This window comes from Gymnoscopelus microlampas, assembly GCF_963454915.1.
Source record: "Gymnoscopelus microlampas genome assembly, chromosome: 16".
Taxonomy (NCBI): domain Eukaryota; kingdom Metazoa; phylum Chordata; class Actinopteri; order Myctophiformes; family Myctophidae; genus Gymnoscopelus; species Gymnoscopelus microlampas.
In genome coordinates, this window is record NC_139953.1 from 18,757,961 (window position 1) to 18,776,103 (window position 18,143).

General features: G+C 38.5%; 2 protein-coding genes across 5 annotated transcripts; both read right to left on the bottom strand.

The window, feature by feature from the left end:
• Positions 1–2,342: 2,342 nt before the first annotated feature.
• On the bottom strand, positions 2,343–5,867 carry LOC311063390 (uncharacterized protein). The gene is made up of 5 exons (XM_084082812.1): positions 5,663–5,867; positions 5,018–5,176; positions 4,666–4,720; positions 4,201–4,295; positions 2,343–3,165 (listed from the first exon to the last, which is right to left on the bottom strand). Exons 1-5 carry the CDS (start codon positions 5,681–5,683, stop codon positions 2,950–2,952), a joined length of 546 nt encoding a protein of 181 aa, XP_083938938.1. The 5' UTR covers positions 5,684–5,867; the 3' UTR covers positions 2,343–2,949.
• A 337-nt stretch (positions 5,868–6,204) lies between these two features.
• brox (BRO1 domain and CAAX motif containing) lies at positions 6,205–18,069 on the bottom strand. 4 transcript variants are annotated; one of them, XM_084081703.1, is made up of 14 exons: positions 17,961–18,020; positions 17,457–17,539; positions 16,724–16,861; positions 15,730–15,836; positions 14,906–15,002; positions 13,869–13,964; positions 13,688–13,760; positions 13,319–13,424; positions 12,863–12,952; positions 12,578–12,663; positions 11,679–11,760; positions 10,975–11,125; positions 10,010–10,169; positions 6,205–8,814 (listed from the first exon to the last, which is right to left on the bottom strand). In XM_084081703.1, exons 3-14 carry the CDS (start codon positions 16,822–16,824, stop codon positions 8,728–8,730), a joined length of 1,236 nt encoding a protein of 411 aa, XP_083937829.1. In that variant the 5' UTR covers positions 16,825–16,861; positions 17,457–17,539; positions 17,961–18,020; the 3' UTR covers positions 6,205–8,727. The 4 variants fall into 4 exon arrangements, with proteins under 4 accessions (XP_083937829.1, XP_083937828.1, XP_083937830.1 ...); XM_084081702.1 differs by lacking the exon at positions 17,457–17,539 and having other exon boundaries at positions 17,961–18,069; XM_084081704.1 differs by lacking the exon at positions 17,457–17,539 and having other exon boundaries at positions 16,724–16,858; positions 17,961–18,049.
• Between the last annotated feature and the right edge of the window lie 74 nt (positions 18,070–18,143).

Sequence of the window (18,143 nt, forward strand, 5' to 3'; positions counted from 1 at the left end):
GCATATCAGACGAGGTGGCCGAGTGGTTAAGGCGATGGACTGCTAATCCATTGTGCTCTGCACGCGTGGGTTCGAATCCCATCCTCGTCGATCACTTTTGATTTTCAAATTGCTAATTGATTGATAGTTAACACGTGCGAGTGCCATACAAAAAGTTCGGTCCCTGCGAAGCTAGTCTCTCGGTACCCAGGCTATTTTATTCGGCTCACCGCGACCCCGACTCCCGAGTCGTTTCCACTGAACTCGGTCGACGGTATGACGTTGATTTAATTCAATACGAGCTATACGCAATATTCTCTCTAGTGTTAAACGCGAGGAAATGCATTCATTTTACGGTCAAATCAAACAATGAATTAATAGTAATTAAGTTAATTAAGTGCAGGTTGAGTAACCTACCCTGAAAAGCATTATTTTGAGGTATTTTACTTTTATTTTTATTTTCTGTAGGCCTGCCTACTTTTACTTCTACTCCACTATCAGAGGCAAAAAAAGACTTTTTACCCCACTACTAAAATTATTTGACAACTTTAGTTACTAGTTACTTTGTAGATTTGAATTATTAATACAAAACATACATTATCATTATACCCACTTCAGCCCTATTTAAACTTTGTCTATTTGAAAAGAACCGATCACACAATGCATTGTGAGCTGCAAGCTAATATAGTAGATCTGCTATTTTCAAAAGATTTTAATACATTTATACATATAAGTTGTGAAACGGGACATTCTGCATAATGAGTACTCTTACTTTTGGTACTTTAAGAATATTTGTATGCATTACTTTTGTACTTTTACTCAACCGGACTTTTACTTGTGAGTATTTCTACATTGCAGTATTGGTACTTTTATTTAAGTAAAACATTTGAGTACGTTTTCCACCACTGCTTTTAGGTACAGTAGTAGACTAATTATACAAATAGCCTAATAATAACAGATGAGCGAGGCCAGCCAGTGTTGCCTACACGGCCAACGTTGCTGCTGCAATGACATGTCAAAATATTTTCCTTTAGTCTTTATTTTCAAATTACTCACAAATAACTCATTCAACCATCATCCATCAATCATTATCAACCAAGCAAATTGTACGCAGATAACTTCTGATTGTTTTGAAACACAAACGCCAAATGGACACCTCTCCTTTACAACCACCAGAGCATAGGTATATTAGTTTACAGGCCTACAAATGCAATGTGGACTCATATTCAGGACACCAAAATCGTTTCTCATATGACCTTTCAAGACTTTTTATACTACCTTTTTTTAAGCAAGATGGTGGCATCATGGCACAATGGCTTTAGAATATCAGAGAGACCCCCACCATTTTCGCATTCGCACTCGTTTGTTTTTTTGGTCATTCCTTGACATTTGCATTTCTCGAAACAACTCATACAAACTGCACCACACACAATGGATTATTACCTGCACTGCGCACTAGACTGTAACTTAATGTAGTTAATTCTCCTCTTCGTCTTCCTGCTGGGTAGCACATGGTCTTCACCTCTGTTCATTAATGGACGCCTTGCTGCCAGTGGTGGAATGTAGAAATACTCTTGTTACAAATAAAAGTCCTGTATTCAAAATTTACTTGTGTAAAAGTACAATAGTATTCCCATTAAAACATACTTAAGTGTTGAAAGTAAAATTACCCATTTGGCAGAATTTCCCATTTCACAAGATTCCAAATGTATACAAATGCTTTGAAAATTGCAGCTCTACAAGCTCACAACAATAGCCTACATATGCATAGGTCTGAAGTGGATGATGTTTTGTAATAATAATCAAAATCTTCAAAGTAACTAATAACTAAAGTAACTAAAATAATTGTAGTGGAGTAAAACGTATAATATTTACCTCTGAGATGTAGTGGAGTAGAAGTAAAAGCATTGAAAATTGGAAATACTCCAGTAAAGTAAAAAATACCTCAATTGTACTCAAGTAAAGTACTTCTGTAAATGTAATTAGTTACTTTCCACCACTGCTTGCTGCCTCATCTATCCTCCTCCCCCCAGCATTTGGTTGGCTATTGGTTGATTTTATTTGAATTTATAAAAGTACAAACACAATATAAATCATCCCCAGAATAACACAAGTATAATGAAATACATCACGTCTATATTTTCACATGGTTCTGTAATTTAACTCAAATGCTTAGCCATGTTGCCAATGATTGTATATTCTCTCAATTTCAAATCAGGCATTTAGAGTAGGTTATCTGCAAGTATGTTCTGATGTAAACTATGGCTACGGTGGTTTTGATGACAGCTGCACTTTAAAAAAAAAGCATATTTCAACAGTAGGCCAAGTTACACATTAGGCTACTTGCAAGAGATTGGACAGGATTCACATAGTCTACACTTTATAATTTGTTCACAGACCATGTCATTGCACAGAAAAAGACAAGACTGTTTTACACCTCTGCATATCACAAGGGAGGGGGGGGGCACAATTAGAAATGTTTTAACATAGGAAACACTAGAACTGTACAGCGCTGTCAGCTCTGGCAATTACAGAGCAGTCTTACATCACCTGACATTCCTTTATGTTGGGCAACAGAACAGATTCTCATGCACATCACAATCGGTACACATTTCCAAATGTCAAATAGAAGTAGAAAGTAGTAATAGGAAATATGGGTGACAGATAATGACGACTGCTAAAACATTTAGCATGTATGTACTAACATACAATATTTTGGGTGGTAAGACTGTTAACAGACCAGAGTACATTTTGATCAACATGACATACTGTAAGCAACTGTTAATGTAGGAAATCGATAAAAATCATTTGCTTGAATGTGCATTTGCAATTAGTCCAAATGAATGAAAGATTGCGTTCATGATGTGCAGTTTGCACAAGTGATGATGATGTTAAATGATCAAACAGGTTGTCTTGATCATTTCAATTCAAATTGTCTTGAGAAAAACTGCTCCTGCTTCAATACGGCGATTACTTCAGGTGGTCATCGTCATCATCTTCCTGGTAGCCTCTGTTATGAGATCCTGTGCTTAAGTCGTCAGTACATTTGTGACCATTGGCTTGTGAAAGAGCAGGGTGTTTCAATGTACTTGTAGCCCCATATTCCCTGTCTAGTCTGGAGGACAGGTTCACTCTTTCTCCCTGGCCATCACAGACGTCGTCTTCAGTGCCTTGGTTGCCTGATATCTATGAATGACATGGGGAGTGTGAGATTTTATAATCAGATCCTGTCCATTAAGTGAACACAATTCTATTGTATTTGTATTTTTTACATATAAGTCAGTTTAAAAAAAAACATTGTTAATATTGAGCAAATTAAACAGGAGGGATGTGTTAAGAGATGCCACTTAATAAGTCAATAAGCTTGAAGGAGCCCCCTGAGATGATGGAGTGGTTACAAACTGTCTATCCTTGATGGCTTTACCTAAAGTTACCAGAGCCTTCCCTGTGCCTCCCCTTAGATGTTTCCCTCTTGAACCCAAGTTATACCTAGTTGTAAACATATTTGTGATAAAGTAGGCCTATTTATTGGACAATGTTGGGCAAAGTTTAGGTAATTGTTTTATGGAAAGACAGAGGCTATTTGGCTATTTGACATCAGAGCCGTGGACTGGTAGAGTAGTCCACTAGTTAGTGTCAATGACAACAGCAGTCTACATTTTCATCTCCGCTCACCGGATCGAATCCCATGCATAGCACTGTTTAAACTTGTTCAGCTTCCTTTCATTCCTTTGTTGAATCCCGCTGTTCCATTAATTAATGCCAAAAATGTGCATATTCAGTTTCAACAATTCTCTGTGATCGGTCAGTTTCTTAAAAGGGAGGTTTTGATATGTGATGAAATATCAACTCGGACCGGCGCCGTGAGTCTGCCTACTGTCCTCAATGTACCCAGACGCAGACGGCACAAGTAGCCTACACACACAGCTCACTCTCTTCCCCTGAAATATGTTGCATGCTTGCATAGCCTAGACTACTAGTAATTCAATATAGGCTACTTCATTGTGCTTCTACGGGTTTGACGCATTAATGAATGGCATGACCGACATCATTGTCCTTTCTTTGTCTTGAGCTGCGTAAAGGAATCTCGGGTGCGCACTGCCAATCCAGTCTCTGAAATGTAAACATGGCGAGCACAACAGTTTCTGTGTGTGGTGCATTTCGAAACGAAACGAAATTAACACAGATTTTTCATGCATTATTAGATAGGCTATACTTTACCTTGTTTTCACGATGGTGCTGATCTATGGCATACTGGTATTTGGCTGCATTCAGTCCAAGAAGACCAGCCAGTCTTTCTCCAAAGAAATCACAGGCTGATGATAGACAGCAGTAGTTGTTGACAAGTCAATAAGACTTTCATACAAGACTAAAAATACAGTAACATGTTTATGCAGAAAGTCTTGTACAGAATACATTTTCAAACTACACTTAAAATTACTGAATAAAGAAGGCGCTGTATTCCATCTGATGACCTGACAAAGATGTAATCTGACATCGCAACGTCGTTTTTTTCTGTGCTTTGCACCCTGCTATTAAAGTAAAAGGCTCCAATCATCCGAGTTACTCCAGCACCTTCTTTATTCAGTTATGTGTTCGCTCCTGAAGTGCACCGGATCAGCCTGATTTTGGCTTGAGTCGCAATGGAATATCCCTTAAACCCTGACTACACTTAAAATAACTTACCATATAGTGACGCCCTCCCAACTAGAATGGCCACATTCTTCCATGAGAATTCGGCCTAGAGAGAGAGAGAGAAGGCTGAAATGGTGTTCTAGTTATTACATCTTTTTTTAATCACCATGATGTTATCTCCGCCATGGGTTTCTACAGCAGATTTTCAACATAATTATTGCAATAGGATAAATAAGTGTAAAAAAAAATATATGCATTATTTCCTGTGTAAATCAAGAACCCTATGGTAAGAAATTAAAAGTTAATCATTGCAAACTCACTTATAGGTTTTAAGACTATAAACTTTAACACTCATACTGTGTGCCTACAAAGACAAACTTTCTGTCTTGAACAGTTTTCCCACCTTCTGTGTTGATTCACTGAATGCATGTCTACTTGCTGAATCTTCATCCTCGCTGTCCTCTAGTTCTTCTTCCAGAGTTTCACCACTGGAGAAGTGGACGACCTTCCTCTCCCTGGACAGTTTGGGACCACCAAACTCTGTCTCCTGAATGTCCATACCCTGACACATGAGACAGTCATATAGAAAACTGCTAAATTGAATAGATTTTTAGGTATTAAAATAATGCTCTAGCAGCCTAAATGTCAATGTCATTATGAAACACCTCGGCATAGGGTATATATACAATACAATAAAATAAAATAAAATACATTTAAGTAAAAAAAAGCTGGTCGTAGACAAACTACACTGCCATTAGTGTGTGTGAACCTTTTTAGAAGTTCTTCTGTTTAAATGTTGCTAGGCCAAACTTCAACAACCCTGCCTTCTCCAGCTTTTTCCCACCTCCCTGGAAGTGCTAACACTTTTGTGAGTGTGTGTGAGCATGCACAATAGAGCATGCGTATCATTTAGTTTCTGGTTATTTACAGCTTCCCCAGTCACAGCCAGCATACACAAAATGTTTAACAAGATGTAAATACATCAGCTACAGTGTTACAGAAGATGTCCAAAGCTTAATCAGCTGTCTACAGCATTAACAAAACTTACTTCCCTGAGATGGTCACTCATTCTTCAAAGAAATATTCCTTAACCGGTCCAGTGACATGGGGTTTATCCTCTCATTTTCAGGGTTGTAACATTTGTCTTTTCCCTCACTCTGATGGAAGAAAAACATTGACAAATGTAAAAGCCAAAACAAATACAATCGTTACAAACTAAAACCAGGATGTCAGGTCCTGTTATCAGTCTTGAAACCTGATGCCGAAATAAACAGGGGTGTAAACTTCAATATAGGCAGGCAGTCACTAAAGAGGGTTGGGCTTGTTGCACTGTGCAGAATGTCGTGGTTTACTGAGAATTCTTATATATAGACTCGGCTGTAATGTTTCTTGTCCTATGTTAAAGTGATGCTTAGCTACAAAACACCATATCTAAAAAGGTTCACATCTGTTTATTTTGTGTGTGTACACATGAATACTTGACTCCATTTGTTATATTACCGTTTTAATACATTCAACACTTTCCATGTCTGTCTGTCTGTCTCTCTCTCTCTCTCTCTCACTCACTCACACACAAAAACACGATTATGCTTTCATGAATATTTATTTCCATTTGAAACACATTTTAAATGAAGGACACCATCAGACAAGGCTACAGTAGTGTACATTATGATTCAGAATATATCACCAATATGCATCTTAAAAGAAAGAATGAAACAGCATTGGTCCAAATTATGCAGTATTTGTTTCTCAATTAAATCTACTGTTCCTAATATATATACAGTATTGAGCCAACGTGACCGTATATAAAGAAACCGGTATTAACCAATCTTCTATAACACAACAGTGCTATAACTGTGCACAAGCTACAGCGCTTTTCCCACTGCATACTCCATGGAAAATCTGCATAAGTGACTTTAAAGTGCAAAGGGATTGCAATATGTAGAAACGATAAATATAGTTACTGTACTTCAATGCCTATGTTCAGAATTGTACTGCTGCCCACAGCAGGTAGGTTCCTGCTCACCACCAAGATATCGATTGAAAGCAGATAGAGAAGCTATGGTATGTTAAGGAGATGACTGAATGAGTATGGAACGAGCACATTACAGCGTAAAGAGTATGATTGATTGACAGCTAAAAGATTAATCTGAAATTCCCTGCATTTTTTTTTTCGTCCTTCAAATCAGTATTAGTTATTTGACATTTTCAACACCTTGTTCATCCATTTCAAAACACGTTGAAACTCCTCAACTATATAAATGACATCATATTGTAAATACAAAAGTCGGTGTGTCATTTTCTGACCCACCTCAGTATAAGTCTTAGTTGTTCCACTTCTGTACATACATGTTCTGGATACAACTTAAGACAAGTAAATCAAGAGGATAAAACACAATACTTTGTTCTCAGCCATTGAAAAGCACACTTCAGCAATTCAAAGCATTACAAGAATACACATGTGTTTCAACAACTATACTGGTGTTTCTAAAGAGGGTAGCAAGAAAAGCTACATTATAACCTCAGGATTTGTTTTACATGGGAATTTTATGTCACCGTTTTGTTAGGTTATCATCTAAAGCATTAAACAATATAAATAAATTATGATCTAATATTAACAAGGATTTATTACAAAATCCCCAAGTAGCCGCAAGAAAGAAAATATGATTCAGTCTTTCCCAGAAGTATGTTTAAAAATGTATATTAAAAATAGAGAACAGATACCTACAGTACTCATGTATAAAAAATAACTAAAATAGATGGATCATGCAATACAAATACAAAATAAAATGCTTCAGTTAAACTAAAAAGACCCAGGAGAGTAAACCATGCAGCATTGTTCAATTTGTCTGTTTTCTTGCTGATTTATTTATTTTTAATCAATTTTCATTCCATCAGTCTAAGGCATTCCTGATAAAAATCTCTATTTGAACAGTTGGAAGTCAACTAAAGGTTTTCCAAGAACAAGCATGGGATGGTTGGGTGAGGGTGATACCAAAATGTAATGAGTAAATTTGATAAAACACCTCTGACTTGACTCTTATACAGTAGCATACAAGCTAGTTCTCTATCTAATGTATGGGTAAATATCAGTTTCAGTCTAATTATTTAATTAGTCATTTGTTTTCTAATAAAGAATGAGAAGTTAATTGCAATTTCTGGTGCTACTTTATGTGCAGCCAAGAAACTAAATCCAATCAAATATCAAACAATGTCTCTCATCTTTTGCCCCGGACAATATTCAGAGCTCATGATTCAGTATGTTTATTTAAAACCATAGCTAATTAGAGCCAGATTACATTTGGGTGTATCATTTTAAAATGGTTCTGTTTAGGCATTAGGTAAGAAATGGCTAGTTTTAGTTATGTTCAAAATAGCTGTGTTTAGGTAGGTATAAGGTTAGAGGTTGTTAGGTTTAGGTATAAGCTTACAAATGACTGTTTTACTTTAGAGGTGGTTAGGTTAAGGTATAAGGTTTAAAATGGTTGTGTTTAGGTGTAGTTTTTGTATGGTCAAAATCAGGATAAGGATCAGAGAGGGCGGTTAGCCAGCAGTTTAGGTATGAGATTGTATGAGCTCAATCTCCCAGATTCAGAGCTTATATATAAATTGGGTACCAGTACCGGCTCCGGACCCACAACCTCATTTATCTAATTTGTCTCCATTATCTGCTGCCTGAGGAAGAGTTAACAGTGGAAACCCATTGCTAAGTGGTCTGTATGTACATACTGTATTGCCGTTTTAATTGTGTCTGAAAGCCAAATCAAACACTATTATGGGGGCAAAATTAAGGCTTGTAACAAAGTGTTGTTTGGCAATATACATGGTTTCCCCTTCTCTTTTTTTAAATGTTCTGTATCTGAGCAAGCCAGTGCACTCCAATGCCAGAGAGCTTGGGAGTTCATAGAGGATAATGAATGTCTGACAGGTGATGTGGTACAGCCTATAACTAAATGCACTGCATTTTATCAGCAAAAAATGTAAAACATCATGAATACAGTACAAGAAAAAAAAGAAAGCCTTTTCCTTGTGGGGGATGACTTTTTCATTGAAAGAAAATAGATTCCCTCACTACAGTAGGAGTTAATGAGTCTTGAGTAGCCGGGGTTGAGTTTAGGAGATGGCGCAGCCTGTATCTTTCTGAGGCTTCAAGTCGGGCTCTTTCACGGGCTTCACCTCCTCCTCCTGTTTGGGTTTGGCCTGGAGTCAAAGCAGCACAACATGGTATAGTGTTACCAAGTCAACACGGAGATCAGATGTGAAAAATGATCAATCAGAATTCTCATGACGTAAACCAATTAAATGTTTTATTATGTTTGTTTGTTTTTCGGAAACTTATAAAGACTATTTGTTTTTTGTTTATTTGTTTATTGTCAAAATAACGTCACTAACTATATCCAGAGAAGAATGAACTCTGGACTGCACTAAATGAAGAGGGGAGTTTCATATCATCATGTCCTGTGCAGCTTAAAGGGATGTTGAACCTCGGTAGAACCTTGGCTTGTACAGGTACCTGGGCAAGAGACTGTAAGAACAAATACTGTTGATCATCGTTATCTGTTGCTTCAGTGCTATGTGACAGGGATGCTCCGATCAGGAAATTTGGAGCCGATCACCTGAAGCCGGACAGGGCCGATACCGATCACCGATCTGATCATGTGGGAGAGCAATATTTCTATTTAAAGAATCTACTTATTAATTTATTTATTGTGCAGAATTATTTATTTACCATTTATTGTGTATAAATAAATGTAACTATTCTTAATAGCACTGGAAATGATAAACACCAGAATGGCCTCTAGAGGTCACTCAAGGACTGGCAAGAGATAGATCAATTTCAAAGATCAGTGAAGACAAACATATTAACAGGCAAAAGAATAATAAAAAGTGTAGTCAACAAATAAAAGGCAATATAATGCCTCACATTGGCTTGCAGTTGCATTACTGCACTGCATAATCGCTGAAGCGCTCAGTCTCAACACTCGATCGAGGAACCAGAAGTAGTCATTCCATTCTCGTTACATAGGACATGGTCTCATTACATAGGATTAGGTTATCCAGTTCCTCGATCACACAGAAGTAACATATAAAGATGTTCAATATTTGGACTATCATGCTGTAGCTATACAACAAGGTTCTACTAAAGTTCAACATCACTTTAACACATAGCTATTCTGAGCAAGTTATAGTAGGCTTTGACAAACATCCGGCAGAAATAGATGAACATTCTGCCACAATAACCGAACATTGAGCGGAATAAACAGACCTACAGTACAAGCTCACAACGGATCCCGTTGCAACGTGTTTTGAGCTTGTAGATTGGCCATTTCACATACAACAAAGTATACAGTATAGTCGTTAAAATATACATATACACTAAACCACGTTCTAGTACCTTGTCGTTTTTGGCCCCCCTGGTGAGGTCAAAGGTGGCATAGACCTCAGGAGTGCACTGCTCACTGAGGCCTGGTAGCTCGAAGGCAATGGGCTCCGCCAGGCCATAGCTGGCCTTCAACTCCAACTGTGGTGCTTCGGCTGGAACCTTGTGGAAGTATCTGGATACATGTAAAAAATGAGAAACAATTTACAAAGATTGTTAAAAATGTATACAAATTGGTAGAAGTTATAAAAGGAAAAGGTAATGTACATTTCTAAACATGTATGACTGGACCAATAGGATCTCTGTATCCATGTGCTGAGATTTTGCCCATTAAGCAGGGGTGTGTGCTTTTAAATTAACAAATGTAGGCATTTAGCAGATCACAATTATCCAGAAAAAAAGTGCAATAAATTGTTTATATTTGTCAACAAATATAAGAACGTTACTACATGTATGCATGTGTGGGTTTATATTGTCCCTTGTAGAAGAGTATAGCAGATACACTTTCACACATGCATGTTCTCTGCCAACACGTCTTTATAACTGCCCTGTTTTTAAGCATATGCACGCACCATGTTTTTGCATGCCAGAGTAAACTGTTTTCGCCATGGACAGATATGTCTTCACGTTTGCTCATTAGGGTTGGGCAATATACAGTATCAATATTACATCGATACTGTGATATGAGACAAGATATCGGCTGGGATTTTGGATACTGTAATATGGTGTGGCCTATGTGTCGTCTTTGCCTGTTCTTGCTGTTCTATTATTTGCCTTTACTTATTATTATTATTACTTTACTTATTACATAGACATTACAGAAAATGATTTATCCACAAAATCATGATGCATTTTGTGAAAGCACCAATAGACATCCCCTCAATATCGTTTCGATATTTAGTCAAATATTTCAGGATATTTTATTTTGTCCCTATCGCCCAACCCTACAGCACGTGTTCTGTCTGCTATGTGTGACTCACATGAAACCGTTCTCTCGTTGGCATTTCTCCAAGGTGTTCTTAATGAGGCCTCCCAGCTTGAGGAAGAAAAGCTGTTCCGAGGGTTTGGCTGTGCTCCCTGGGCCTTTGGTCTGCCGGTAGTCTTTACACAGGGCCTCGGCACGGGAGTAACCTAAAACAATGATATCATCCCCATAACATGCACAACAGGCAGACGTGGCGGACGAGAAGTGAGAAGGAGGAACATGGACAGAACAGAATGTGAGCAGAGCAACACTTATGGTCTAATCCTATCATGTGTTGATCTCTGACCTCAGTGTAAGCCAATAGAAATGAATTTTACGTGCACGTGCATTACACTACACAGTAAAATCCTCAGACTTAACTCATTTAACTCTGAGGGTGTACAAATGGACCCTTATGGGTTCATTTGGTTCCATTTGTACACTCTCAAGAAATTAACACTGGAATTTACAGTTTAATCTGTACATACTAAATGGAAAACCTTGATATTACGCATACTGTGCTGACAAGTTGTGTAGATGAACACATGCATGTAGAGCATGTTTGCACCTCAAACATGCACGCACGCACGCACGCGCACACACAACCTAAATGTTTCTAGTAATGTTTCTCTGAGGTAATTAGACTGTGATACTTTGTATACAGTATGCAGCACACACACACGGTTCTAGGAATCTTGCTTTTTCCCTAGACGTACTTACACTTCTCTGCCTCTTGAAGTGATCTAATAGATTCTCCACACTTGTCGCTCGCCAGCAGAGTCTGTCCATGATAGCAATATGCCTGCCAACAGAAGGTATTGCCATAAATAAAAAGAAACCATGTTTACATAAGAAACACAGGCTGAGTGCTCCCTCCGTCTCCCTCCCACAGCTGGGACTCCAAACAGGGCTGAAACATGGCCAAAACCTGCTGTCTACAAGGCCAAGGGCTGATGAGCTGCCCAGAAAGAACTGAGCTGTTATTAGGCTTTTATTGCCGAACCCAGTCTGTTGTTGCAAAACTGGACCCGAGGGTGAACAAAGACCAAATGGTTGGGTAGGTAAGTAAGTAGGTCGAAGTGGCCTATTGTTGGTACCAGCCCAACAAGGGCGTCTATCCCCTTTTCACTGCACTAGACCCCTGGGAGATGGATTGCTGAGGTGGAGCACCACACCAACCATCAGCTCCCTGTACTGACCGAACATCTTAGGTACCGAAGCTGTGCTTCTGACTTCTCGGTGCCCGGGATCAAACCCAGAAAAGGGTTCAACAAAATGAGCTACTTGAACACTAGGTGTTGGGTAGGACTCTACCTTGCAAGGTTAGAAACCAATGCTGCCTGTTTGATACAGGGTTTTTTATATAACAATGTTGATATTTGAGCAATAAAGTGTTTACAAAATAATTTATGAACACTTTTTCTTAATCATTCTAATTTACGTGCAGTATATCAACTGGTACTGTATGTGATTACAGTAGTTCATATTAGTAATAATAAGCAAATGCAGAGAGAGACCACAATGCCAAATATGTAGCCACATATTGGAGGTTAATATCGGTCTTTAGAGATTCAGGTGGAGATTACAACACTAAATAAGTATGTGCATGATGGACTTACATAGGCCATGTAAAAGTGTTGCTTCAGTTGAAGGTATTTCCTCCACTTGCTGCTGCACTCTGGCTCCAAGGTGTTCAGCGTATGGTCTGAGTGAGGAGACAGGCACGCTTAATGGACCATTATATTGCATGCAATGGAAACCTTCATTATGCTTTGCCGTCTTGCTGTGTAAACATGATGTATTTTATAGCAAGTGGGGCTTAATATGTACATATTACATAAGCAGGCAGAGTAGTAATATTTGTAAAATTAAGCATATGTCACCACAGTTGCAAAAACACTGACCGGCTTTCTGATAGAAGTTTGCCGTCTCAAACGACAAAGCTGCAACGAGTGTAGCATTATGCTTCAGTTCAATCGCTCTGGCAATTGTCACTGTGGAAAAGACAAGAAAAGGAGATGCAGGGTGGATAAGAGCCAGTCAGGATAGGAAAAACAACATTGATATTAACAGTATGTATCTGATACATACTGTTAGTACATTATCTGAGTAGCCAGCGTCACTGAATCATTCACTTTACTATGGCTGAGCTGAGAAGTGGTTCTAAGGTAAACACTCCTGTAGAAAAGACAGACATTCTTTTGAATTGAGCAAGTAAACCCATAACTGTTAACTGCTAAACTGGAAGCAATTAAAAGCATATTAGAGTTATTTTTTTGTATTTGGTTTATCTGCCAAGCTATGGCTGAAATTAACTTTTGTTATGCTTTTGAATGGCTAGTAACTGTAGTGCTATCTACCTTCCTGTGCCTCTGCTTGGCACTGGATGATGTAGGCATCGATAACTCGCGGCTCCAGGTCTCTGCCCTTCTCAGCTGGGGTGATAAGACGGGGGATGTGGACCTCCTGTGATAAACACACCAGGCATATAAGGTTTCAACAGTCTACTGAGGCTAGGACACATGAAAAATCCTGTAAAACGCGAAGGTTCACACTACTAAATTGCCTTTTGAATGTCCAATGTGGGATTTGTTTTGAACATATGTAAATCTGGGTAAATCAGGGTTATATGCACATACTGTAAGAGTTGGATTTGTTGACGAAAAATGTGTTTACATTTGAATGATACAAGTCACTTAAGTAATGTACAGTACATGTTACTTTCTCACCTTGAGGTTTTTGAATATACCAGCAGCAACCTTCAGGCTCCGGTGGACATCTTTTGCTTCTGCCTCCGTTACACTGTCAAATATGCAAATACATTCTGTTTGCAAGTATCCATCAATGCCAAATACGTTGATGAGCATTTATCAGATCAACAGACAATACATACAGGTAAACAAGACATACTTCTCCTTCCCTGCTAGTCGTGAGGCAAACTTGGTGTACCAGAGTGCCACGTTGAAGGCCATGGAAACCAGTTCAAAGATGGCATCCTGCTGAGCACTGCAGAGAGACAAAAATGGGAAAACAGGGTGGTCACAATAGTTTTATTTTAATTGTGGTGAAAACCGAAACAATGTGGTAATGAATGATGAAAACCGGGATATTTTAGAGTTATATGATATTTGTTGGGACTCGGGACACCCAGCTTGAAACTGGGACAATTCCGGTCATGCCTATGCTAGGCATCTCCTAAATCCAGAATTATCAGCAGAGAAAAACATGGGGCCCTGCCAACAAAATGACCTAGACTAGCCTTTGTATTGAATGAGAACAGGGCAGAGAGCAACTGCAGTTTGATTTGGCAAAAGAGAAATATCTAGAAAGAATTTGCTCCTCGTTGCACAGGTCTCCACCAGGGTAGGTAGCTTATTGTGGGCCAGCAATGTTCACGGCAATCGGACGCTGCGTTCATAAATTGAAATATGCCTGTTATAGCACCACTATGAGGCCGATTTAAAAAATGTAGGGTGCCATTTCTTCCTTCGCCTCGTTGAATGTGTGCGCAAAGTTTCACGGCAATCGTACACTGCGTTCATGATTTGAGGCATTCCTGCACACACAAGTCAATCTTAGCCAATCTGGAAGGAATATGAAAAATTTGACAGATCCTTCTTGATCACATGACTATAGAGATAATGTGCGATTTGCGTGATGTTTGGACAAAATCTGTACGAGTAATATCAACAACCTGGTAATTGGTACCTGTTATCAGTGGACTTTCAACAGAAGTTTTGGTACTTCACCACTTTAAACCTGGCTTCTCTATTTTGGGCATGTAATTAACAGGTGAACATTTTCAAAACCTTTATGAAAATTGCAAAAATAGCAGATCTAAAAGCGCACAACATGTCGCATCACAAACTTGTAGATGGGCTTTTTTCGCTGCATGACGGGGTCGTACGATGATGAATGACGTGTACAGTGACAGTGTGCAGCTTTACCTGGGTGTGTTTCCTTGTAAGGTGTCTATCCACTTGAAGTTCTGAATAAATCTCATCTTGTTCTCCTGTGTTGTTCCATCCAGAGACGCAATGAAGCCTATTGTACAATAAACCAGTCAAAATGCCCAGCAGCAACTTGTTAATAGCAACGCAGTCATCACAAATAAATGCAACGTTAGAGGACAAAAGAAAAACAATTTAATTAAACACTGTTTGAGTGCACTGTATCCAACGCTTCATCAAAGTAAAACCTATTAAAAGGATCCCTGGCTAATAAGCCAAATATGCCTTAATACTGTACATTATAATTGTCCTCTATAACTAAATAGCCCCTCTGGAGTAAAAGATGAACTGTCTCTAAAATAAATAAAATATTTAAGGTGTTTGAAATGTTTTATTTTAGTTATAGAGGGCAATTATAATGTATTACGGCATATTTGGCTTATTAGCCAGGGATCCTTTTAAGCACTCAAAAATGTTTTGTAGACAAACAAAAAGTGTTCATAATTGTCATACCAACATGGCACGTTGGTGGAAAACAATGGCACTACCATTATGATTCAGAGTGAATTGTCATATACATTGAATATGGGCACAAACTTTAGTTATAGAATTGACTAATGACCCTCTATTCCTTACCGCCTCCCATTGATCAATTTCTAATAGTGTGTAGATAAATTATCACTTACTAGCAACAATTTAAAATGTACGGCCTAGGCACTTAGCAGACCCTCTCACCCTGAGAGATTGCAAGTGCTATAAGATATACTTTCTTCAAAGTGGCATGAACTCTAGTAAGCCAACTACATGGTAAAAATGGTCACCTTGTAAGAGGGAGAAGTAGGCATCTGTAGCACTTTTCATGATCTCTGAGTTGCAGGTGACATCAGTGAACATCTCCAGGAGCCGAGCTCTGGTTGTCCTCAAATCACTTTTGTGAAAAATTAAATGCAAATAAAATAAAACAGTCAGTCAGTATTCATAGCTAGTGTGTTTCACTACACTGCTACACACACAACCATCTTGTTCATCAAACAAGTGGTTGAGATCAAATAAGTGACACCTTTGCAAGGAGTTGTATTAATAGTATGTGCTAATAGTGCTATATTATTCAATTCTATCAAAGGGATAGTTCACATCCAAAAATATGTTTTTGTCGCATTCCTAAGCCAATAATTTGATGACCGGCAGCGGTTCCGGTAGGAGACACAAAGAGTCTCCTTTGTGTCTCCTACCGGAACCCGCTGCCTCCCGGTCCGCTGGTTATCAAATGATTGGCTTAGGAATGCGACAAAAAACAAACAAAAATCCATGAATTCAAGTCTCTATGGGGTGACTAAACAATAGTGAACTATCCCTTTAAAGTGTCAAATCACAATGAGTTGTCTCAAGACACTTTACATGTAGAGCAGAGACCCGACATTGTCCAACCCTGAGCAAGCAATACTGCGACATTGGCAAACAAAAAACTCCCCACTGGAAGGAACATCAGGCAGACCCAGGCTCTAGGGTGGGCGGCCATCTGCCTCCATCAAGATAAAAAGTCTTATTCAACCCCATGGTTAACTTATGAGTAAACAAACATGCGATGATATCATGATGGCATTGTGAACAGTACAAATAGTAAAGATAGTAGTATGTATAGTAAAATCCAGTGTTAATGTATCCATTTGTAACTCAAGTGTACAAAATGTAACCAAATGTAACCAAATGTACCATTACTGGTCCATTTGGTTACATTTTGTACACAACCACCAGAGTTAACAGCCAGGATTTCAGCATCATCTATTGTGATGTTAATAACATGATAAGACATACTTGCATATCTTATTGGCAGCAGGGCTGCCAGCCACTCCATAGAAGTTGAAGGAAACCGGCGCAGTGGCCTTCAGTGGGTTTCTGTGAAACCAATGTGCCATCCTGTGGCTTGGATGATGAAAACACACCTAAAAGCTTCTGGAGGAGAAGCAGAAAACAGCTGATCATTGAAAGACCATTGGTGGAAACTTACTAAGTACATTTACTCAAGTACTGTACCTAAGTACAATTTTGAGGTACTTTTACTTTACTAGAGTATTTCCAATTTTCAATACTTTTACTTCTACTCCACTACATTTCAGAGGCAAATATTGTACTTTTACCCCACTACAATTATTTGAAAACTTTAGTTACTAGTTACTTTGTAGATTTTGATTATTATTACAAAACATACATTAACCACTTCAGCCCTACATTTCGGCCATTTGAAAATAGCAGATCTACAAGCTCACCGCATTGTGAGCTTGTAGAGCTGCTATTTTCAAAAGATATTTATACATTTGAAAACTTATGAAATGGGATATTCTGCAGAATGAGTACTTTCTACTTTTGTACTTTAATTACATTTTGATACCAATACATTTGTACTTTTACTAAAGTTCATTTTGAATTGCAGACATTTCCTTATAACAGAGTATTTCTACATTGCAGTATTGATACTTATACTTGAGTAAAAAATGTGAGTACTTTTTCCACCACTGAAAGACACTCATCATCTCGCAGCAGCTAGTACCTGCTGAACTGGTCTCAACAACAACAGACACGTTTCAGAATGATCGTAGACAGCAGCATCCAGTCGATGTTTAGCTTAGATCTCTAGTAGAACCAGGAGAACACGCTACATTTAGTCATGATTCTTTGGCCTATGATTTCGCTGTAATGCTAACTAGCCGCATTAGCTCGTTAGCCCCCTTTACTAGTGTGTGTCCACTTGGCAAATAAGACAACAAACACACTTCCACGGACGTGTTTCTGTAGCGATGATAATATTGAAAACGATGTTTCGTTTTATTTTTTGCCTAATAACGTAGGACAAAAAATAGACCTTACGTAATACGTAATCTAGGAAAAGTGACATAGCTAACATTAGCATTTGTCTTGAGACGTATTCAGTCTGATGGAAATCACAACTATAGGCCCCCTGGCAGCTGGCTTAGTGTGTCGCTATTCATTTAGACATTGAAGGAAGATATGGTCACAAACAAGATACAAGTATTAGGTGTTAAACCACTGTTACCTTATGTTAGCACAACAAACAACAACAACAAGGCTGTGGGTCCGTTTAAAGCCCTTTGGAAACTCTGACAGACTACCATTCACTTCCGGAAATAAACACGAGTGGTTTCTGTCCAATGGGAGCGGCAGCACTGAGTCATGTGACCCGTGTGTGGTGCGTGTGTAAGAAAAGACAGATCATCTG

Bases quoted from the DNA above. Each gene is read 5' to 3' on its own strand.
- brox (XM_084081702.1), bottom strand. From the start codon at position 16,824: ATGGCACATTGGTTTCACAGAAACCCACTGAAGGCCACTGCGCCGGTT. The intron at 11,761-12,577 runs GTAAGTCCATCA...TTCTGTTGGCAG, and splicing joins AACACTTTTACATGGCCTAT to GCATATTGCTATCATGGACA. The intron at 11,126-11,678 runs GTAAGTACGTCT...TCATTGTTTTAG, and splicing joins ACTTCAAGAGGCAGAGAAGT to GTTACTCCCGTGCCGAGGCC.
- LOC311063390 (XM_084082812.1), bottom strand. From the start codon at position 5,683: ATGAGTGACCATCTCAGGGAA. The intron at 5,177-5,662 runs GTAAGTTTTGTT...CTCATGTGTCAG, and splicing joins TGAGTGACCATCTCAGGGAA to GGTATGGACATTCAGGAGAC. The intron at 4,296-4,665 runs GTAAGTTATTTT...GTCTATCATCAG, and splicing joins TGGGAGGGCGTCACTATATG to CCTGTGATTTCTTTGGAGAA.